Raw genomic sequence first — 23,781 nt, forward strand, 5'->3', positions numbered from 1 at the left:
CGCAGAGGCTCTGATGGCAGTTTGGCACCAGCTCCCTCTGGGCTCCCTGAACTCTTGATTGGTACACAAGGTCACCAAGAGGCTTCCCTGGAGAATTGTGGAGAAACATGTCTGCACTTCCAGAGGGAATTGGGGGTGGAGGGATGTGGAGGGTGGAGGGGGCAGAGCTGATTCATATTCTCCCTGAGGGTGGGCTTGCAAAGCAGGGCTGGTTTCCCTATTAATTTTTAAAGTGTTTCCAGTAATGAAAGTACAGTCAGAACACCGTAGAGAATTTGCAAGAGAGAGAGAAAAATTAACAAAACAGCCCGTATCTCATTGCCCTAATGTTCTTTCTGTGTGTGTGTTCAGTCATATCCAGCTCTTTGCCTGGAGAAAATCCCATGGACTGTAGCCCACCATGCCCCTCTGTCCATGGGATTTTTCAGGCAAGAAGACAAGTGGGTTGCCATTTCCTCCTCCAGGAGATCTTCCCAACCCAGGGATCGTACCCAAGTCTCTTGCATAGGCAGGCAGATTCTCTCCCACTGTGTCACCCAAGAAGCCCATATTCTTCTAGTAGGTTTTAAACTTGTCACTTTTTTCTCATCTGCGTAGTTTAATAACTTTTTTCTTACACGAGTAATGTATTTCATTGTTTACAATTGGAGAATGTGGAGGCAAAGGAATGGTTCAAATACATACAACAAAAATGGAATTATACTACCTGTGCCCGTGTCTTGCTTTTCTTCATATAACATATTGAGTATGTTGCTGTCAATAAATATGTGGACTGTCAGGTCCTCCCACATCTTTCTTCTGAATAACTTTATTATTATTTTTGGCTGTGCTGGATCTTTGCAGCTACATGGCCTTTTCTCTACTTGCTGTATGAGGGCCTCTCATTCATGGCTTCTCTTGGGGGGCACAGGCTTAATAGATGTGGCGCACAGGCTTAGTTGCTGTGCAGCACGTGGGATTGTCCCAGATCAAGGATCAAACCCGTGTTCCCTGCACTGGCAGGTGGAGTCTTGACCACTGAGCCACCAGGAAAGCCCTCTTGTGAATATCTTGAATTTATAGATTATCTGGAATAGAATGGCCACTTTCAGGATACTGACTTTTCTTCCTAATGGCACTTAAATCTAGCAGTCATAATCTTACACCGTGAGTAGACATTTGTGCCCTTTCTGTCTTAACCATTATAAAGTATCCGGCTAATGTAATGATTTGTTCCGCCACTAAAGCCAACCTTTGCAGTGGATTTTTAGCCTTGAAATGAAGGAAAGGACTTCCCTGGTGGTCCAGTGGTTAAGAATCTGCCTGCTAAAGCAGGGCACACAGGTTCAGTCCCTGGAAGGCGTGGGAGGATTCCACATGCCTCGGAGCATCGAAGGCCCGTGCGCCACGACTAACTGAGCCCACGAGCCGCACCTGCCGGAGCTCGCCCAAGAGTCTGTGCTCCGCAGCTGAGAGGAGCTCCCACTCACCGCCGCTACAGAAAGCCTGTGAGCAGCAAGGAAGACGCGGCTCAGCCAAAAATAAATAAATAATTGGTTTAAAAAAAAAAGAGAGAGAGAGGCAGAACAAAATGAAGGAAAATCCAAGTGTAGTATAGAAAATTGAATAATTAAAAAAATTTTTAAAAAACATGACACACCCTTGAGTGAGGGTGAAAATGAGTCTAAGCTGCATCTGTGGAATAGTATTTCCTTGGAAAACACAGGTTCTTCCTATGTCTGATGAGGTTTCCTTCTAGACTTAACACCACAAACATGACTCACGTTTAGTCACTCAAGTCCCACCGTGTAGAGACGGCAAAACATGAGTTACTCAGCATCTTTTTCCCAAAAGTAATAGATAGCAAACATAAACTAACAATCAGCAAATTATGCTGAAACAGAAAAGGTGAAACCCTAGGGGATTTTCTGCTTTTTACAAATGTTGTTAAAATGAGACAAAGATGATGAACCCTTATTTGTTACCACCTTAGAAAATATAAGAAAAGTTAATTCTGTCAAACTATTTCTGACTAATAGTCCATTGGGAAGGTTATGTCAGCATCCATTACTTTTGCTTTTAACCTCGTGGGTGAGAAAAACATCTGCTTTTTCCTTCCTTCTTTTATAAGAGTTACTTCTTTCTTTTCACAAATTCCTTGATGTAAGTGGGGCTAGTGGTATCATCTGTTGGAGAAGAAGCTATTGCCTGTGGTGGAAACAACTCCATACGTGGAGTACTGAAACTGAGGTTCCAGAACCAACGCTGCCCTATTCTCTCCAAGCTAATTGTCACCAGCATCATTTTTATCAGCATTGCTCTTATCCCTTTTTATAAGACATAAAAGTCTCTCTAAGGTAAGATTTCCTTTTATACCTAACTCTTGTTTTTTTTAAAGATTTTTTTTTTTAATGTGGACCATCTAGTTAAAATCTTTTCAATAAAGACAATTTGTTATAGTATCAGTTCTGTTTTATCTTTTGTGTATTTGGCCACGAGGCAGGTGGGATCTTAGCTCTCTCACCAGGGATCAAACCCCTACCCCCTCCCTGCATTGGAAGGCGAAGTCTTAACCATTGGCCTACCAGGAAAGCCCCTGTCCCTAACTCTTAAAATGGTCTTTCTTTAAATAAAATAATGGGCATTCATTACCAGGTTAAAATTTTAATTTGTTTCTCTTTGAATAAAATTGAAAGTATAATCCAAACCAGTAATTTTAAAAGATCTTGTTTATGTCAGTTCTCTGCAGCTGTAGTTTATGTATTATGTATTATTTTATTTATATATAAGTCATTTCATGCTGTTCCTACCTTACATCATAAATTTCTCCCTATTACATCATTAATTCCTTGAAGTAAATTTTAGGTCCTAAATGCTTAAGAAGGCAGCTGTCTACGTAGATATAGCACAGTTCCTGACAAAGTGCTCAGCTGTGTGACGGACCCTCAGGAAGTACCGAGGGCTGATTATAATGCCATGGCTGGCCCCTCAGATGGATACTACCCTGCAGTGGTAAATGCATTTACTGGGAGGTGGTAACCAGGGCAACAAGGATCAGTTTTTCGGGGAATGTGCAGTCTTTGGGGCCAGTAACTCTTTTGTTATTTGTTACTGCCCTAACGCCTGGCACATAGTACGTCATGTTCAGTGAAAATTTGTTGATAGACATCAATATTCTGTTATAATCATTACACTTTTAAGAGACTAGAACTTCATGATTCCTGCCACTGAAAAGAAAGGATGATCATGTCACATGATAGAGGTGCTAATTGTCACTATGATGGCAGTCGTATTACAGCAGACAGATAGATTAATATGTTCTACACCGGAGATGGCAAGAGTGAACACCAGCATTTTAGGACTCAGTAAACTAAAGTGGAATGGAATGGGCAAGTTTAATTCATTATATCTACCACTGTGGGCAAGAATCCCTTAGAAAAAACGGAGTAACCCTTATAGTCAACAAAAAAGTCTGAAATGCAGTACTTGGGTGCAGTCTCAAAAACGACAGAATCTCTGTTCATTTCCACGGCAAACCATTGAATATCACAGTAACCCAAGCCTATGCCCCAACCAGTAATGCTGAAGAAGCTGAAGTTGAACGGTTCTATGAAGACTTACAAGACCTTTTAGAACTAACACCCCAAAAAAATGTCCTTTTCATTATAGGGGACTGGAATGCAGAAGTAGGAAGTCAAGAAACACCTGGGGTAACAGGCAAATTTGGCCTTGGAGTAAGGAATGAAGCAGGGCAAAGGCTAATAGAGTTTTGCCAAGAGAACGCACCGATCATAGCAAACACCTTCTTCCAACAACACAAGAGAAGACTCTACACATGGACATCACCAGATGGTCAACACCAAAATCAGATTGATTATATTCTCTGCAGCCAAAGATGGAGAAGCTCTATACAGTCAGCAAAAATAAGACTGGGAGCTGACCGTGGCTCAGATCATGAACTCCTTATTGCCAAATTCAGACTTAAATTCAAGAAAGTAGGAAAAACCACTAGACCATTCAAGTATGACCTAAATCAAATCCCTTATGATTACACAGTGGAAGTGACGAATAGGTTCAATGGATTAGATCTGGTAAACAGAGTGTCTGAAGAACTATGAACAAAGGTTCACTGTATAAGAGGTGGTGATCAAAACCATCTCCAAGGAAAATAAGTGCAAAAGGCGAAATGCTTGTCTGAGGAGGCCTTACAAATAGCTAAGAAAAGAAGAGAAGCGAAAGGTAAGGGAGAAAAGGAAAGATATACCCATCTGAATGCAGAGTTCCAAAGACTAGCAAGAAGAGATAAGAAAGCCTTCCTAAGTAATCAATATAAGATCAAGAATGGGAAAAGACTAGAGAGCTCTTGAAGAAAATCAGAGATACCAAGGGAATATTTCATGAAGAGAAGGGCACAATAAAGGAAACAAATGGTAGGGACCTAACAGAAGCAGAAGATATTAAGATGAGGTGGCAAGAATACACAGAAGAACTATACAAAAAAGATCTTCATGACCCAGATAACCACAGTGATGTCATCACTCACCTAAAGCCAGACATCCTGGAATGTGAAGTCAGGTGGCCCTTAGGAAGCATCACTATGAGCAAAGCTAATGGAGGTGATGGAATTCCAGCTGAGCTGAAATTTCAAATCCTAAAGATGATGCTGTTAAAGTGCTGCATTCAGTATGTCAGCAAATCTGGAAAACTCAGGAGTGGCCACAGGACTGGATAATGGTCAGTTTTTATTCCAATCCCAAAGAAAGGCAATGCCAAAGAATGCTCAAATTACTGCACAATTGCACTCATCCCACACGCTAGCAGAGTAATGCTCAAAATTCTCCAAGCCAGGCTTCATCAGAATGTGAACTGTGAACTTCCAGATGTTCAACCTGGATTTAGAAAAAGCAGAGGGACAGAGATGAAATTGCCAACATTTAGAAAAAGTAGAATCATAGAAAAAGTAAGAGAATTCCAGAAAAACATCTACTTCTGTTTCATTGACTATGCTAAAGCTTTTGACTGTTTGGATCACAACAAACTGTGGAAAATTCTTAAAGAGATGGTAATACCAGACAATCTTACCTGCCTCCTGAGAAATCTGTGTGCAAGTCAAGAAACAACAGATAGAACCGGACATGGAACAATGAACTGGTTCCAAATTGGGAAGGGAGTACGTCAGGGCTGTATATTGTCACCCTGCTTATTTAACTTATATGCAGAGTACATCTTGTGAAATGCCAGGCTGGACGAAGCACAGGCTGGAATCCAGATTGCCGGGAGAAACATCAATAGCCTCAGATATGCAGATGACATCACCCTTATGGCAGAAAGTGAAGAAGAACTAAAGAGCCTCTTAATGAGAGTGAATAAGCTGGCTGAAAACTCAACATTCATAAAAGGAAGATTGTGGCATCTATTCCCATCACTTCATGGCAAATAGATGGGGAAGCAATTGAAACAGTGATAGACTTTATTATCTTGGACTTCAGAACCACTGCAGATGGTGAGGTGACTGCAACCATGAAATTAAAAGACCCTTGCTCCTTGGAAGAAAAGCTATGACCAACCTAGACAGCATATTAAAAGCAGAGATGTTACTTTGCTGACAAAGGTCCGTCTAGTCAAAGCTAACATTTTTCCAGTAGTCATGTATGAGTGTGAGAGTTGGACCATAGAGAAGGCTGAGCCCCAAAGAATTGATGCTTTTGAACTGTGCTGTTGGAGAAGACTCTTGAGAGTCCCTTGGACTGCAAGGAGATCAAGCCAGTTCATCCTAAAGGAAATCAGTCCTGAATGTTCATTGGAAGGACTAATGCTGAAGCTGAAACTCCAACACTTTGGCCGCCTAATGGGAAGAACTGACTCATTGGAAAAGACCCTGATGCTGGAAAGACTGAAGGCAGAGGAGAAAGAGATGACAGACGATGAGATGGTTGGATGGCATCACTGACTGGATGGACATGAGTTTGAGTAGTTTGAGTATGGTCCGGGAGTTGGTGATAGACAGGGAGGCCTGGCGTGCTGCAGTCCATGGATCACAAAGAGAAGGGCACAACTGAGCGACTTAACTGAACTGAACACCTGAAATTGTGTTTCCCTGGTGGCTCAGAGGGTAAAGCGTCTGCCTGCAATCTTGGGAGACCCTGGTTCGATCCCTGGGTCAGGAAGATTCCCTGGAGGAGGGCATGGCAACCCACTCCAGTATTCTTGCCTGGAGAATCCCATGGACACAGGAGCCTGGCAGGCTATAGTCCATGGGGTCGCAAAGAGTCAGACACAACTGAGTGACTAAGCATGCACCCACACCTTGAATTATCCAGTGTTATATATCAAATATATTTCAATTTAAAAAAACTTGTTGAATGAGTGAATGAATTACCCCCAAAGATTCTTCTTGACCAGTCCAAGTAAGACATGTAGGCACTGCAGGAGGGTTTATTTAGTGGAAGACAAAGCAGATCACTCCCTTATTAAAATAAAAATATTATGCAGGAATGTTTTTAACTTAATCCACTTCAGTTGTCTAAGGCAGAATAAATATAAAGAAAGTTCAAAAGAGAAGCATTTCCCACTTTTCTGAACTTCTCATTTTCTCCCTGAATTTTCTTACGTGATTTTCCAGGCCAGACACACTTTCGGGGGGCACATTGAGTAGTCTCAGAATCTGGCAGCATAAATTGCCCCGTGCTTTGTATTATCCATTGTCATAATTTTAACATCAGCTGTGTGAGCTTGTTGCAAAAGCATTACCCGTCAGTGCTTTCTGGAAAGTGCTGTCGGCTTTCATGCGAGCAGGGATGAATTTACTTTTGTCCACCTTGGTGGTAGTGGTTGTTGTTCAGTTGCGAAGTCATGTCCGACTCTTTGTGACCCCATGGACTGCAGCATTCCAGGCTTCCCTGTCCTTCACCATCTTGCGCAGCTTGCTCATACTCATGTCCATTGAGTCGGTGATGCTATCTAAGCTCTCATTCTCTGGGGTCCCCTTCTACTCCTGCCTTCAGTGTTTCCCAGTATTGAGTCTTTTCCATTAAGTCGGTTCTTTGCATCATGTGGCCAAAGTATTGGAGCTTCAGCATCAGTCCTTCCAATGAATATTCAGGGTTGATTTGCCTGGAGGAGGAAATGGCAACCCACTCCAGTATTCTTGCCGGGCAAATCCAATGGACAAAGGAGACTGGTGGGCCACAGTCCATGGGATTGCAAGAGTTGAACAAGACTTAGCAACTGAAACCCCCACCAGCACTGTTAAAGAAAGTGGGTAATTCCCAACTTCTGGAAACCTACTAATTTCCTTTTTAAAAGTGTTATTTTAAGGAAACATAGTAAGTCTGATGCAGTGACCACACGTCTCTTGAATCAGTGTAGTCATGTCCTGGCTGCTGACTCGAAAGAGGTCCAGACACTGGATTTGCAGGGGAAGCCAGGGCAGTGTCTGGGGGAGTAATTCCAGTAAAAGCTCGGGTTCCAAGTAGGTTGGACCATCTGTTCTTGGGATTTTCCTCCTGAGTCTCAGTGCCAGAGCCCACGTTGATGTCTTCAGTAATCTTTCCTAAAATGCCTTTGGGGAAATGCTTTGGGCCTGAGAGTTGTCACTTCAGTGGCCTTTCCGTCTCCTGCTCAGTGTGGTGCCCAGTCTGGTAACAAAGAGAAGCGGGGAGGCAGGCAAGGGAGGACCTGAGCACAGAACAGTTGACGCGAGCTTTGTGGTACATTTTCGTGCCCTTCTGCCTTGAGGTTCAGAGTGGTCAGGGCAGGCGAAATGGACAGAGGAAATGCACACAGCATTTCGCCTGCTGCTGCACCTGCCTGAGGACTCGCCTTCAAATGCCCAAGAGGATGCTTGACTTCTAGGAAATAAAGTTTAGGAACTGCCGTTCAAATGATCCTCCTGATGCAAAAAGAGGGATTGTTGTTATTTTAGTCAGTAAATCACATCTAACTCTTTCATGATCCCACAGACTGTAGCCCGTCAGACTCCTCTCTCCGAGGGATTTCCCAGGCAAGAATACTGGAGTGGGTTGCCATTGCATCCCCCTCCAGGGGTTCTTCCCGGACCAGGGATCAAACCTGTGTCTGCTGTACTAGCAGGCCGATTCTTTACCACGGAGCTCTCAGGGAAGCCCCAAACGATGGGTTGACTGATATCAAAGCAGATGATGTGTCTAGCAACAAGTCAACTGTTACTCTAGCCACCACTTCCACTTTTGTCAGACCTAATGGGTGAAGAGTCTTGTGGGTGTTACCTGATTTGATCCTTGTATCGGCCCCGGGTGATGTCATTTCTGTTCCCTGTCAGTCTTAAGAGAGTAGCAAGTGCTCAGTAGTTGGATTTCTCAAAAGTCATAAAGTTGGCAAACTGGAACCGCGTTCTCAACCCCTGCTTTCCTTTTTTAAGATGGCTTTTTAACAGTTTTAATCTATTTATTAATCTGGCTGCACTTCGTTGCAACACGTGAACTCTTAGTTTTGTGGCGTGTGTGCATCCAGTTTCCTGAGCAGGGAGCCAAGCTGGGTCCACCCCCCCCACCCCGTATTGGAAGCTCAGAGTGGAGTCCTAGCTCCTGGACCACCAGGGAAAGTCCCCTAAACCCCTGACTTCTGATAAAATTCCCAAGATCATTCCAAGGCTCCAGAGATTCCACTGGGGGAATCATTGCCAGGGATGTGAAGAAAGGGTAACTCATTTCTTACCACTTGTAAAATCGACACATAAAGAGCAGAAAGCTGTTATATGCATGGTGAGGGGTGGAATGCTAGGAAGTCTGGGGGAGAGGCCCTGAGTTGGCCCTGAAGATGAGCTTGGGAGGTTGGAGGGAAGAGGGGTCCAGAGAGCACGCTGGCTCGGGTGTTGCCTCAGATGGGAGGACATAGAGGACGTGCTGGGGACAGAGGGGCCCCGAGGAGGACGTCGTTTCCCAGGATGAGGCTATCTTGAACAGATAGCTGACATTTTCTCAGTTGCCAGGATGCAAAATTGCTTTTCCCTTTTTGATGGGAGAAACACCCATTGGTCCCTGTCTTGCCTCCCATTCCCATGAAGAGCCCTGGGAGATAAGGGGCAGTGCCCAAGGGCAGGAGGCTAAAGCGTGTCTGACTCTGTTTCACTGTGGTTTCTTAGCATCAGAGCTTCATTTTCTCTGCAGGGGCTCTGTAACTGAAGAAAACTGAAGTATGCGACCTGCAAGCCCTGTGGAATGGAATTTCTGGTGGCCGTTTGCACAGCACGACGAGGCCTAAACACCCCTGTGTTTTCCACGCCAGGTCTGTGACTCCTACCCGACCGAACTGTACGTTCCCAAGTCGGCCACGGCACACATCATAGTGGGGAGTTCCAAGTTCCGGAGCAGACGGCGATTTCCTGCCCTTTCTTACTACTGTAAAGATAACCACGTAAGTCTGAAGGCATGCTTTTGTTTCGGGCTTTGCTTTTCTTCTTTTATCATAAACAGGCCTTTTTCCAGGGGCCTTCTGCCCTGTGTGTGGGTTTGAATTCCTTTTCAAGTGTGTGGATGTTGCTGTGTGTGTGGTATGGCACAACACAACTTGTGTTAGAGCCTTATCTCCTGTGAACGTTGGCCTCCCGTGTTTATTTGACAGTAAAGGAACGGGAGGCAGAACACTCCTAGACTTAATCATCTGAGTGAGCACGTCCTCTTCTAACCGGTCACCTTGAAAGGCTCTCTGTGGCCAAGCCGTTGCAATGCCTGGTTTAGAAAAGCCCTCAAAGTCATGGCAGACTCTCTCTCTTTTTTAAAATGGCATATATATATATTTATTTATTTCTAGCATCTAGTGCCTTTTATGTTGTAATATGTGTGAGCTGCTCACATCCTGTTGGTTAGAACTGCACAGGGCAGGTGAGAAAACCCAGTCTTACAGGTAACCATGTAAACAACCAAAATCTATGCTTCCATTTCTGTGAAGGACACAGAAGCTAATTTGGGAAGACAAGAATGGTCTCAGCTCCCTGCTTTAGAAGTCATTTGACTTTAGCCAGGAGGAAAAGTTTGGGTGGTACAGTGGTGAAGAACCTGCCTGCCAGTGCAGGAGATGTAAGAGACCAGGTTTGATTCCTGGGTGGGGAAGATCCCCTGGAGGAGGGCACGGCAACCCACTCCAGCATTCTTGCCTGGGGAATCCCATGGACAGAGGAGCCTGGGGGGCTACAGTCCATGGGGTCGTAAAGAGTCAGACACGACTGAGCATGCATGCACACAGGCACTTGACTTTAATTCAAAACTGTTTGATGGGGACTTCCCAAGTGGCGCCAAGGGTAAAGAATCCACTTGCCAATGCAAGAGGCATGAGAGACATGGGTTCGATCCCTGGGTCGGGAAGATCCCCTGGAGTAGGAAGTGGCAACCAGCTCCCGTATTCTTGCCTGGGAAATACTGTGTCAGTGTGTGTGCCATGCATGGACCTGTAGGCAGGATGGAGGACAGGGTCTATGTTTGTTCTTTTCTTTAAAAAAGTCATTTGATTTTTGGCTATGCTGGGTCTTTGTTGCTGCCTGCAGGCTTTCTGTGGTTGTGGTGAGTGGAGGCTACTCTCTAGCCGTGCTGTGTGGGCTTCTCACTGTGCTGCTTGTCTTGTTGCAGAGCCCAGACTCCAGGTGCCTGGACTTTAGTAGTTGTGGTCTGTGGGCTTAGTTGCCCCGAGGCATGCGGGAACCAACCGCTAGACCGCTAGGAAAGTCCTCTGTCTGCTCTTAAAAGGAGGCTTTGGAAAATACTCTGAGCAATGCCAGCTTGGCTAGAGTAAGCGTATGGCCTTCAGTGTTGCCCACTTTGAAGGGAAATATTCATTCAGCAGTGTACATTCTGTTAATTAAAGTGATACAAATGGTGTTATTCTCACTGCTCTGAAATGGTCTGAAGAAGGCAAGTAACTTCATTAATGTCCTATATTGTGCTTTGCTAAGTCGCTCAGAAATGTCTGACTCTTTGCAACCCCGTGGACTGTAGCCCGCCAGGTTCCTCTGTCCCTGGGAGTCTCCAGGGAAGAACACTGGAGTGAGTGCTGGGCCCTCTTCCAGAGGATCTTTCCAATCCAGAGATCGAACCCACATCTCTTAAGTTTCCTGCATTGGCAGGTGGGCTCTTTACCACTAGCACCACCTGGGAAGCCCAATGTTGTATGTTATTTGACTCCTAATATATTTCAGCCTACACACAGCTGGTGCTATGGTGAGAGGAAAAGGAAGATGTGAATCTTTTTTTTTTTTTTAATGATGGGATGCAAAGGGATGTGGAATTTCATGATACTGTATTGAATATTTGAATTCAGGCTGCCAGTAACGTGTACTCTTTTCTGAAGCATCCACTGGTAAACAAGTAAGAGAGGAGAGGAAGGGAGGATCTTTTACTGTTATTTCAGAGGAGGAGGGGATGTGCTGGATATTGAAAACGCGAGCATGGCACTTATCCTGCTTCTTTTCCTTCTGTTCGGATTTTCTTGAGAAACGGGGTTATTTTTTGGTCAGTGTGAGTATCATAAAGGGCAAATATGTCATGTCTGAGGATGGGAGAGAATTTTTAGCAGTTAGACCGCAGAGGCCGGCCTCTCTGCCTGATGACGTCAGACCCTCATCAGCCCGTTCCCGCTCTCGGGTGCTGCCCTCTGCTTGATCTCCAAGCCTGGAAATGAACTCACACAGCTCTCAGTTCTAGTTCAAAATAATTGATCTCCTGAACTTAAAAATGTAAAGCAGACAGTATCCTTTAAGTTTTAGCCCCTCTTACAAGGTGCCGAATAGAGATGTTTTCTAAGTGTGGCCAAAGGATCCAGTTGCCCCAGGGAGCTACTTCGCGTGCAGATACCTACACGCCCACTCTCCCAGCCCGGGGATCTAACATCTATGCTGCAGGTGGAATACAGCCAAATTTGTGGGTCTGTAACAATGTTCAGGGCTTCCCTGGTGGCTCAGACAGTAAAGAGTCTGCCTGCACTGCAGGAGATGCGGGTTTGATCCCTGTATCAGAAAGATCCCCTGGAGGAGGGAATGGCAGCCAACTCCAGTATTCTTGCCTGGAGAATCCCATGAACAGAGGAGCCTGGTGGACTAATGTCAGTGAGGTCACAGAGAGTTAGACATGACTGAGCAACTAAGCGCAAGGTCAGTTAAGTAAAGCAGGTAAATTAAAACCAACTGCAACCAAAGTCGGGCTAGAGAAACGTCCAGTCTTTATGGAATCTGAACTGAGAGGAAATATTTCTGTGCTTTGGGAAGGCCGAGTCCCTGATCTTCCACCCACTCTTAAGACAAACCCAATAAATACTCCACTAGCTTTTCATTGAGTGACTAACTCAAACTTTAATATCCAGGTTAATTATGTCATGCTTCCGAGGTAACCAGGGATTTTCATAGCTGGAAGCATCCTCATTAGTGAAGGTGGATTTCTGTGGTTCTGTGGGAGACACGGGAAGCAACAGTGCAGTTTTTGATGATGTTGTTCAGCAAAAACAAAACCCACCCTCCAACCAGGTGGTCTGCAGTGAAAAGTAAAGTTCCTAAGTTTGCTGACCTGTGTTTCTTCCTTTCTGTGATTTTATTTTTTAAATTATTTATTTATTTATTTACTGTGCTGTGTCTTCATGGCTGCATGCAGGCTCTCTCGTTGCAGGGAGCAGGGGCTACTGTCTAGTTGGGGTGCGCGGGGCTTCTCACTGCCGTGGCCTCTCTTGTTGCAGAGCATGGGCTTTAGGAGCACAAGCTTCAGTAGTTGTGGCTTGAGGGCTCTAGAGCTTAGGCTCTGTAGCTGTGGAGCATGGGCTTAGTTGCCCCCAAGGCATGTGGAATCTTCCAGGACCAGGGATCGAACCTGTACTCCTGCATTGGCAGATGAATTCTTAACCACTGGGCCACCAGGGAGGTCCTTTTTTGTGATTTTAGACATTTTAGACTTGAGTATTTATTCCTGCTCCAGTAGAACTTCATTTCAGTTGCTCAGTTGTGTCCAGCTCTTTGTGACCCCATGGACTGCAGCACGCCAAGTTTCCCTGTCCGTCACCAACTCCCAGAGCTTGCTCACACTCATGTCCATTGAGTCGGTGATGCCGATAGAACTGAGGCTTGTGAGTAAGTATCACATTTTCTAGTTAAATACCATTCCTCACATAGCACCTTGTTACCAAGGAGCACCAAAGATTTTGTTGGTGAGATGAGTTGGCTACTGTTGGGAAGTGGGAATTGGTGATTAGATTAAGAAAAGTTTGCCACGTACCTCATGTCAGAAACAGGAAGTCCTGGTGAGGGTCCTTGGATATAAACCCCCTTGCTGGTGGTATAAAATTCCTTCTGGATCAGCTTTTATCAGACATGGTGTTACAGTCACTTCCTGTTCACCCATTGGTGAGGTTAGGATTCCTATCTAGGATTACTGGGATGCCTACCACACGTGCCACCTGACACTGGACAGATGAGGTTGACAGCAGTTTATTAGCTGCATACACTCACTGCCCAGGGGAGGAGAGCACTGTCAGGAATAGAGTGAACCAGCAGGGATGGTGGAGGCAGGCTTTGTAATATCAAAGGGTGAGGGGACCCCTGGTTCCCAGTGGAGGATGTGATTGGCTTGTTTGAGCAATTCCACAGGTTGGCAGGACAAAACCCACTCCTTGAAAACGAGAAGGAGCTGCACCTGGTACCCTGGGAGAAGGGTTGCTTAGCTGGGGGACTTTACCCACGGGAGCAGGGTATGGATGGGAACTTGCTGCTGGCCATTCAAGGCCATCCCGATTTACCAGGTGCCGTGGGCAGCACGTGCTATTACTTTCAGGCCTTGAACCACACTCCAGGAGTTGCCTGGAGCCATCCAGAATCATTTAGGATATCAAACATTAAACAGCTTTGTAGATCACCGTTGGAGAGCTTATCTGTGTCGCTTGTGTTTGGAAGCTGCTTATCCTTTGTTCTTATTTATTAAGTACTCTTAATTATTTTTAAGAAAGCAGTTCTGCTTTTAAATTGTTAATAGCATGGATCCCCAAATTCACAGGACAGATCTCTCAGAACCCAATTCTGGAAGATTTCCAAAGAGGCAGTTTTTTCATAAGAATAATACAGACCATCTTGCCCTCCTTTTATAAATAATGTTGATTGAAACTGACTGCATTAGGCATAGTTCTAGGTGCGTTATCTACCTTATCCACTCTGCAGTTTTGTTATTATTAGTATATCCGTATTAAAGTTGGAAAAAACCAAGGTTCAGAGATGACATGTAAATCACCTAAGATTATAAAGGAAGTGAGAGCACCGTGCTTAGTCGCTCAGTCATGTCCAGCTCTTTGCAATCCCATGGACTGTATAGCCCGCCAGGCTCCTCTGTCCATGGGGATTCTCCAGGCAAGAATACTGGAGTGGGTAGCCACACCCGCCTCCAGGGGATCTTCCCAACCCAGGGTTCAAACCCAGGTCTCCCACATTGTCGACAGGTTCTTAACTATCTGAGCCACCAGGGAAGCCCAAGAATACTGGCGTGAGTAGCCTATCCCTTCTCGAGGGGATCTTCGTGATCCAGCAATCAAATCAGGGTCTCCTGTGTTGCAGGCAGAATCTTTACCAGCTGAGTTAAAAGCCAGATGTTTTTGAATCCTGTATCTTAATTCTGTATCATGCTTCCTGACTTATTTACATACATGGACACTGTATTGTGTTGGTTCAGAATCCAGGATCAGGAAATAATTTTGCCTGGATTTAATTCCTGGCTTCCCCTTTCACTAGCTGTGTGACCTCAGGAGAATTACTTCACCTGTCTGTGCCTTGGCTGTCTCATCTGTCAAATGGAGCAAATAATAGATCTTAATGTGTATGGTAGTCGGGAAGATTAAGAATACACAGAGTTCTTATAATAGTGGCCACCATATAGGAAGCATTCAAAAAACATTGGCCGTTTTAATCAGTACCTCTATTAATGGTGCGTGCACGTGACAGTTTACAATTGCATTCTGACTCTGCTCTCATGTGGCTGACATCAGTAAGACAGGCCACCAGGTATGGTGAGATTCAGTCAACAGTCTGACTCTCTGGGGTGTGTGTAGGGTGGACACGAGCACCTTGAGGTTACTGACCACCCTGTACCAAGTGTACAGCAGTGTACCAGTAGTCACTGAGTCGGTGACGAAGTCTGTTTGGAGCCCATCTGTACATTACTAGGAAAATGTAACTACAAAATATTAAAATGTAGTCTAATATATCTTGTTTAATTTATCCACTTATTCATCTCATAGTAGAACTCTGTTCTGACTTAACCCTTCACTGAAAGCAGTTTTCTCGGCCTGGAGGTAATTAGTAATGGTTGTTGTCACTGACTGGCTTCATTTCAGAGCGGGAGACCCACTAGTTGAGTGAGTTTCAGTGTGCTACCTGCTTGCTTGGACAAACTCTCATTTTAAAATGTCCTCTTCCCCATCGAGTTCTTCTGATAGATCTGAGAAGCTGCCTGATGGTAGTGGTCCTTAATTAGTATTTCTTTAGCCCAGATTAAGCAGCTCAGAACTGTTCTCTGCTCGGTCAAAGAGGGTGGCTGACCCGACCCCTCTAAACATCAGAAGACACAGGAGCCTGTGTGCAGCTCCATGAAAGCCATCTGTGGCGATTTGCTTTCTGCACAGGATGCAGCTTGCCTGTGGTCCCCGAGGCCGCCGCCCCCCCCCCACCGCCACTGACAGTCTCTGCCATCAAGCGCCTAGCCCCGGCTCTCCTCTTGCTGGCTGGGCGCCCATCTGTGGTCAGACGCCCCGGGCCCTTCCTCCTCCACCCTGTGGTTGGACATCTGTTGGCAGCAACTCAAAAATTCAACAGCCCTTTGCCTTGCTTCCCACTCTGCAGGCACCCCGCTCCTGAATTCTGGCTGCAGGCCTAGGGCTCCTGGAGCCCCTCAGTAATTGCCGCTCTGTTACAGAATGTGCTGGAATCCTCAGATGGGTGCTGTTAGCAATTGTTAGAAATGTCTGCAATTCTCCACCCTGCCAGCAGGTCCTCCATCAGCTGGAGGATCGTGTGTGTGTGTGTGTGTGTGTGTGTGTGTGTGTGTGTGTGTGTGTGTGTGTGCACATGCTGAGTTGCCTCAGTTGTATCGGACCCTTTGCAACCCCATGGACTGTAGCACATCCCTGTCCATGGGATTCTCCAGGCCAGAATACAGGAGTGGGTTGCCATGCCCTTTTCCAGGGGATCTTCCCAACCCAGGGATCGAACCCATGTCTCTTATGTCTCTTGAATTGGCGGGCGGGTTCTTTACCACTAGCGCCACCTGAGGATCATGCAGTTAGTAAGAAATATCCTGCCTTCTCCAGTGAGGAGCCTCAGAGCTCACCTTTCTCTGGAGAAACCCAAGCCTGGCTGAGTAGCCCTGGGATGAGCCTGACGGACAGTTAAGCTGCATTTGGACTCAGAGCCGGGGTGCCTTCCAGGATGGAGTCCAGTATGTGGGCGCCAGAACGCGCTGTGCCGTGGCTCCTTCCAGGGGAGGTTTCCCCCCTAAGCACTGCCCCCTTCCCTGAGCCAGGGGGCACCTCCACCTTCGTACACGTGGGTACCCAGGTTCAGTGCAGATTCTTTGAAAGAGTCATTCCTAGATTGTATTTGGCAATTTGACTTCAATCTAAGTGTTAAAATAAAATCTAAATTCATAGGAAGTACTTTGCCACAAAAGTATAAGTTTCATAGCTGTGAGGTTGTGGCCATACTCACCCATTAGTAACTCAGAGGGATGTTTATGCTATTGTGTACATTGTCCCACAGTTCAGGGCGAAAAGTGAAAGTCGCTCAGCCGTGTCCAACTCTTTGTGACCCCGTGGACTATACAGTCCATGGAATTCTCCAGACCAGAATACTGGAGTGGGTAGCCTCTCCCTTCTCCCCTGCCCAGGGATCGAACCCAGGTCTCCCACATTGGAGGCAGATTCTTTGCTAGCTGAGCTACCAGGGAAGCCCTGAGCCACAGTTCAGCGTACTTTGTTGGAATCACAGAACAGGGAGATCGCAGAACAGCACACAGGTTGGTTCCCAAGGAAGCCCTTGCTTCTAACCCACCTGCGTCAGCCGGGGTCTGAGCCTCCTGTCCTTAGACACTGGTAGCAGGGTGGGGTCTGTCACCATGAACACTCCCCCATTTAGGATGAGAATCAGTTTGAGGGTTTTGTGATGTTTCTAAGTGAGCTAGTAAATGATGGAAACACTAAACAAGTAACTTTTATAATTTTTAGGAGAAGAGTTACTTTATATTTCTACTTTCGCAGGAAGATGGAGTGGTGTCAAGCAGAGTAGACTATTTATTTAGATGGTTTTACAATTTCATCATTTGGATCCTACCTAAACAACCTTGCATTTGTGCATGCTCAATCGTGTCCAACTCTCTGTGACCTCATGGACTGTGGCCCGCCAGGGTCCTCTGTCTGTGGAATTTTCCAGGCAAGAATACTGGAGTGGGTTGCCATTTCTTTCTCCAGGGAATCTTCCTGACCCAGGGATGGAACCCAGGTCTCTTATGTCTCCTGCACTGACAGGCAGGTTGTTTGGTTTTTTTTTAACTACTAGCACCGCTTGGGAAGCCCATGCTTATGTATCCTAGTTGTTACTCAGAGAAGCTTTCTGCACTGCTTGCCCATGTAATGGTTTTTTGAGTTAGACGCCAACTTCGATTTCCTGAAAGCATTGATACTTTCACAAGCCAGGGGCGTAAGTAGACTGGGGAGTGGGGGTGAGTGTCCTTTGTTGTGATGACTGTCCTGAGGGTCTCGGGTGGGGCGGGGGGGGGGGGTGCAGTCGACCCGCTGCCTGATGCGGCGGTGCTGCCGCGGCCTCTCCCCACAGGCCTCCATCTGCCGGAGCAGCCAGCCCCTGTCTGGCTTCAGCGCCCGCTGCCTGGAGGATGAGCAGATGCTACAGGCCATCAGGAAGGCCAACCCGGGAAGTGACTTCCTTTACGTTGTGGACACTCGGCCCAAGGTGAGTGTCGCCACGCTGATGCATGTCTTTGCAGTCTTTGCAGGGAGATGAGGCCTCGCCCACTTAGGGAGCACCGTCTGCAGAGGGGCTGTTTCCCTTTGCACAGCGGCTGCCTGCCCGCCTGCTTCCTGGGGCCCTGAGCTCTGGGAGGGCCTGACGACGGCAGGGACTTTGGATCTTTCCTGGCTCTGAGCCTCACGCTTGGTACATGGTGCACACGACAAAAGCGTGGTGTAATACTGGAAGTCGCTCTCCTAAACATGCCAGATTATTCTTTGGTTTGTTCACAAAAGGACCTTTTCTTCTCTAACAGTATGAAATTCACTGTGGAATCCCCACAGTTCAGTGTTTGTGGGATGTTCACCTCTTCTCTTGCAAATTCAGCTTGTAGTTAATTCCACTATGTCTATGACATGGAAAGATTTCCAAAATGGAATGTTAAGTTTAAAAAAAAACAAAAAGAAGTTACAAATTAATATGTATATTACTGTGTCTATGAAAAACAGGGAACTATAGGTAGGTAAAAATGTCAGTTAAAACAGGAAAAGATCTGGAAGGATAACCACTCACCTAGTAGAATTCCAAGGAGAAGAGGGGCATGGAAGATACAGGATAAAATGAGATGACAGAGCAATATGGCCATTAATTCAACACATTTGGCATTGGAATTTCTTGCCAGTTATGAATAAAATATACCTGGATCTATAAGTGATGAGAGAGAAGGGTACATGTTCTTTCTCCATGTGGGTGCAGAACAGTGTCTAAGATGTACTGTGAAACAGCAAGAGTGAGCTACAGAAATCTATGACATGATCTCATGTATGTAATAATAATTATAAAAATTATACATTATTCTATGCACTGAAAAAAGTTTAAAGGTATATATATTAAACTGTTAACAGTGGTTTTTTGGTGTTTCCCCCCCCCCCTTGTGGGGTGAGAGGAGGATTTCAACAGACTTTTCTTTTATAAATTATAGTGTGAAAAAAATTTTAATCATAAAAAGGTTGAAAGAACATAATGTCTTCAAAATGTTGGAGTGGGTAATTGCAGACATGGGTCTGTACTCACGTCTGATAAGAGAAATCATGGAAACTGGATCCTGCCCATTGTGTGGCTGACCCAGACCCTGGCAATTTTGCTGCTGCTCTGAGCCCCATGTCACCAAATATTGTGATGCACGGTCTCGTTAGAAGGCAGACTTGTAGTTAGACTTCTTCCATCACTTCCATCACCAGAACAGTCCTGGATGGTCTAACAGGCGGGCGGCTATGGGGTGGCCGTGGGGGGCAGGGTGGGGTGGTGAGGAAGAGGTCCTCTTAGACACCAGTAGAGCAGACCAACCACGCAGATCAAGGACACACCGGATTCCAGTGGATCACATTCTAGTAGATGACAGGTAAAGGAGTCCCTTCATTTTGGAAAAGTCCTCAAAGTACAGCAGGGAGGAGGCTTTGGACTGGGGGAGAAATAGCTTCTCTGCTTGAGGATTTTTACTTGAAAGGGGCTGGAAAATCTCTTTTACAGCAGCTCTCTTTCAATGTGTGTGTTTCTCTCTGCTTCATCATCCTTCTCACCTTGACTTTCCCATCTTCATTCTGCCTCTTGCGTCAGGTTAGTGGAGCTGCTCTGAATTTCTGAAGTCAGAGACGACTGCACAAATGCCTGTCTTAGAGACACAGGCTAAAGACAAAACAAGAAAAGGATGGGGACTTCCCGGGCAGTCACTGGTTAGGACTCTGCGCTTCCATTGCAGGGGGCATGGGTGTGATCCCTGGTTGAGAAGATCCGCTGGAGAAGGGGACGGCTACCTTCTCTAGTATTCTTGCCGGGAGAATTCCATGGACTGAGGAGCCTGGTGTGCTGCATTCCGTGGGGTTGGCAAAGAGTCAGACATGACTGAGCAACTTTCACTCTGAGGAACTAAAATCTCGCATACCACTTGGCCAAATAATAGCAATAATAGTAAAGGGATGGAAAGACAGGGGCTTTAAAATGAATTAGGTTGCCCTTCTCTGATCCCCTTTTCAAAGATTTAAATAGGGGCAAACAGATCTGGCTGCTGATTTAAGGGCCAGTGATCCAAGTGTGTACTATGTTATGTAAACCTTCTGGGCAATGTGGCAGCTGTTGAGCCAGGCATAGTCCAGATTTAAAAGAAATTAATCCAAAGGATTTGATTTGAAGGGTATATTTAGCACTCAGTGTGTTTGCTCTCGGCGATAAGAAGTTGGAGGCTGATCCATTAAAGAAAATTGGTGTCTCATACAAGTCGTGCTGTCTTCCTATTTGCCCAGGCACACACACACCTTCACGGGAGTTTTAAACTGTTTGCTTAGAGTGTTCGTTCTTTTAAAGATCATGTCTGTTGATTTTTATTTCTCAGTAGCCAGGAGACCGGGTCCATGTTTGCTGTGGGCGGTGGGCATGGCAAATGGGCCCTCGCCAGGTTCGCTTGCAGGTTGAAATGAAATAGAGAAAGGTCAAAAGTCGTTCTTGGCCTTGGAGCAGGGCTCACCTCAGATGCTGCCTGCATTGCTCATTGGTATTAGAATCTAGGGAGGCAAAGGCCATGAGGACTTTAGCTCAACTTAATACCTAAAGAAAAAACCATCCCCTCAAGGTCATGTGTTACTGTGAGAATTTAGTGCATTAAGAGGACAGGAGGTCATGTTGATCCCATAGTTGTTGAATTTTATATTATTTATTGTTATTTTTTGTCTTTTGGCCACAGCATGTGGGATTTGAATTCCCTGACCAGGGATTGAACCAGAGTCCCCTGCATTGAAAGTGCAGAGTCTTAACCACTGGACCACCAGGGAAGTCCCAGTAGTTGCTGAATTATATAATGAGATCAAACTCCTTTTATCTCAGCCTTGCTCATGACTTGACTTTGTTCTAGGATTTTGCCGAGCTTGTGAAAATGCCAGGCACTTTTCCATTTGACTCTTACAATACTCCTTCAAATGAGGAGCGTTTTTTTTCTTTTTATGGATAAGGTCTCAGATCCAGAGAGGTTCAGGCATTTGCCCAAGGTCACACTAGGCTTATCTTGATCTCCAGGGGAACCTCAGGTCAGGCTCTGGGGGGTGGGGGGAGTCGTCCTCTCTGTACAGGGTTGCAGTGAGGCGGGGAACTCAGAGCTGCAGACCCAGCCGCTGGCTCATATGCGCTCAGCCAGGGCCCGACGTGGGCACCTGGGAGGGCAGTGGAGCAAAGAGGCAGGGCAGGCCAGGCACCTGCTCGGCTAACACCCGGCCCCCTGTCTTGGCTGCTTCTTCAAGGGCAGCGCTGTGGCTTGGTGGCCTGTGATGTCACCGTGTGAGCGCTTCCTTAGCTGTGTAACAGGAGGTCACGTGGGAAGTTGTGTCTCTCTGGAATCAGTAATGAGGTGGCTTCCACCCTGTGAGGGGTGTATCTGGGGCGATCTGTGGGGAAGAGCAGGGTGCATGACAGAGGGGCTGCGAGGAGGTCGTGGAGGTTGAGTCACTGAGCAGGGCAGCGGGGGCAGCTACGGTGTTTGGGGCAGTGGGGCGTCTCCTTGCCTCTCTTCGGCAGGACCAGGATGGAGGGCAGGCCGCGGGTCCACTGGATGCCGAGAAGGGAAGTTGTACACGAGCCAGCCAGCTGGGGTCCAGTCTCCCCGCCCTTGGAGGTTCCTGGCTGCGAGCACTGCGGGGTACATGTTGGGGAGCAAAGCTGGGGCCCTGGAATAGGCTCAAGCCAAGGTGGGTCTTCACGTGAGCGAGCTCTGTACATTCCAACCCTGCCAAGAGCCCGCAGACCCGCCCTGGGATTTGGACACTTATGTAGGAGTTCAGGTCAGGTGTTAACCAGAAAAGCAGTGATTACTAGCAGAGATAAAACAGCAGTGTTTTCCGGCTTTACGAAGAGATATTTACCTTTTTTTTTTTCCTAACCCTCTCTATCACCTCGCTCCCTGGTAGCTCAGATGGTAAAGGATCCACCCTCAATGCAGGAGATGCAGATTCGGTCTCTGGGTCGGGAAGATCCCCTGGAGGAGTGCATGGCAGCCCACTCCAGTATCTTGCCTGGAGAATCCCGTGGACAGAGGAGCCTGGCGGGCTACAGTCTGTGGGGCTGCAGGGTCTGACATGACTGAGCGACTAACACTTTGACTTTCTACCTCCCCCATCTCCGGTATAAAGACAGAGCCTAGAAGAAACAGGAAAAGGAGAAAGAACCCCTTACCAGTCCAAATCGCCTGTAAGGAAGGAAAGAGATAATTTTGCTCGTATATGGGGTTGGGATTGTAAATTGAGCTGAATGCTGATTGTAAAGCTATAAATTCTTCCCTGGGGGATAGGGAAGAAGGATTTTAATTAGGAGAGTTGTAGACCGTAGTTGCAGGAAATAAAATCATCTCTTCTTTTCTAGTTGTATCAACAAGTTCAGATTCTTCATGGCACCGGACACGGATGAAGATAGATGGACCATTAATTGATGCTGCAGGCTAGAGCCTGGTCCGGGCCTCCTGCCAGGGGCACCCTCAGTGCTCATTTTCCATCCATCAGATCAGGTCCTATCATTCAGGCACAGCATGTGCTCAGCTGTAACATTAGACTTCAAGCCCGAGATGGTGACCACCAGGCTGACCTTTAACTTGATAGGAAGATCGTCATCGTTGACTGAGTTTCCATGGTTTTGATGTGTTTGATTGGTGATTTAAGATTGGAGGGAAGGAATCTGATTCTGTTTTTTTTTTTTTTTTTTTTTTTAACATTCTTGGGCTGTTCACCTCTCAGCCTCACTCAGTCATTTCTTTGTTCGGTCAGCCTGTCAGTAAATCTTCATAGAGTGCCTGCTCTGTGCCAGCCCGGGGCGCAGGGTTCTAGGCCATAAATAGGCATAGGCCATAAATGAGACGAGCCAGCTCCCTTGTGGAGCTCACATCCTCTGCCCACTCCAGTGTATCTTCTCTGACATGGATACTAAATCTCCATAATTTTTCAATTAAGCCTGTTCAGAGGCTTTCAGTAACCCTCTGCTGACATGAATGAAGTCAGAATTTCTTCATCTATTAGCTGGTGTGTGTGTGTTAGCCGCTCAGTCATATCCAACTCTTTGCAAACCCAAGGATTGCAGCCCACCAGGCTCCTCTGTCCATGGAATTCTCCAGGTAAGAATACTGAATGAGTTGCCCTTCCCTCCTCCAGGGGATCTTCCCAACCCAGGGATTGAATCTGGGTCTCCTGCATTGCAGGCAGATTCTTTACCATCTGAGCCATGAGGGAAGCCCAGCTTGTGTGTCAAGAACCCTAAAACTTCCCAGCTTCCTCTCTCTCTGCCACCGCCAGACTGGAAGCTTCCTCTGTGCTCGCAGTGGCTGGCTCACTGCTACTCACCTGCTTCCCTCTCTCTCTTCCTCGGCGCTTCATGTTGGATGCCCTCCCCATGACTTTCCATCTTTCCTCATCATTGAAGACCATCTCCAGTCTTCCTTCTATCATGAAACATTACGCCTGATGCCCTAGGCCATGTGTGGCTGCTCCAGATTTTAATGCCTGCTACCCCCTCTGCCACGCTCTCAGCTCCATCTGGAGTCCTGCTGGGCACCAGCGGCCATCATTTGGTGCTGTGTGCTTGCACGTCTATGCTTGGTATAAGCTGCTGGTGGCTGGAAACACTTCTTACTGACATTTTTATTCCGTGCAGTGTCTGGCACACAGTAGGTGTTCAATAAGTGTTTGTTGAGACGTGAAGGTTTTTTTTTGTTTTGTTTCATGTATGAGCTTTTTTGCACCCAAAGATGCTGAGATGATCAAATAGCACAGTAACCCTGGGTTAGAAAACAGGACACTTTTTCCAGTCCCATTTGTCAGTTGTCT

At 46.4% G+C, this 23,781-nt stretch overlaps 1 protein-coding gene and 1 non-coding gene across 3 annotated transcripts in view; one reads left to right on the top strand and one right to left on the bottom strand.

The window, feature by feature from the left end:
* Positions 1–23,781, top strand: part of MTMR7 (myotubularin related protein 7) — a 49,867-nt gene that overhangs the window by 675 nt on the left and 25,411 nt on the right. The window contains exons 2-3 of one of the 2 annotated variants that reach the window (XM_052661328.1): positions 9,244–9,372; positions 17,798–17,932. In XM_052661328.1, the coding sequence (XP_052517288.1) occupies positions 9,244–9,372; positions 17,798–17,932 (264 nt within the window). Of the gene's footprint in view, positions 1–9,243; positions 9,373–17,797; positions 17,933–22,777; positions 23,073–23,781 lie in introns of those variants that run through there. The other variant, XM_052661327.1, reaches the window with a different exon arrangement.
* Positions 20,682–20,754, bottom strand: TRNAE-UUC (transfer RNA glutamic acid (anticodon UUC)). Its single transcript has one exon. It is a non-coding gene; the product is annotated as a tRNA-Glu (tRNA).

Source organism: Budorcas taxicolor, chromosome 24 (assembly GCF_023091745.1).
Source record: "Budorcas taxicolor isolate Tak-1 chromosome 24, Takin1.1, whole genome shotgun sequence".
In the NCBI taxonomy this organism is placed as follows: Eukaryota; Metazoa; Chordata; class Mammalia; order Artiodactyla; family Bovidae; genus Budorcas; species Budorcas taxicolor.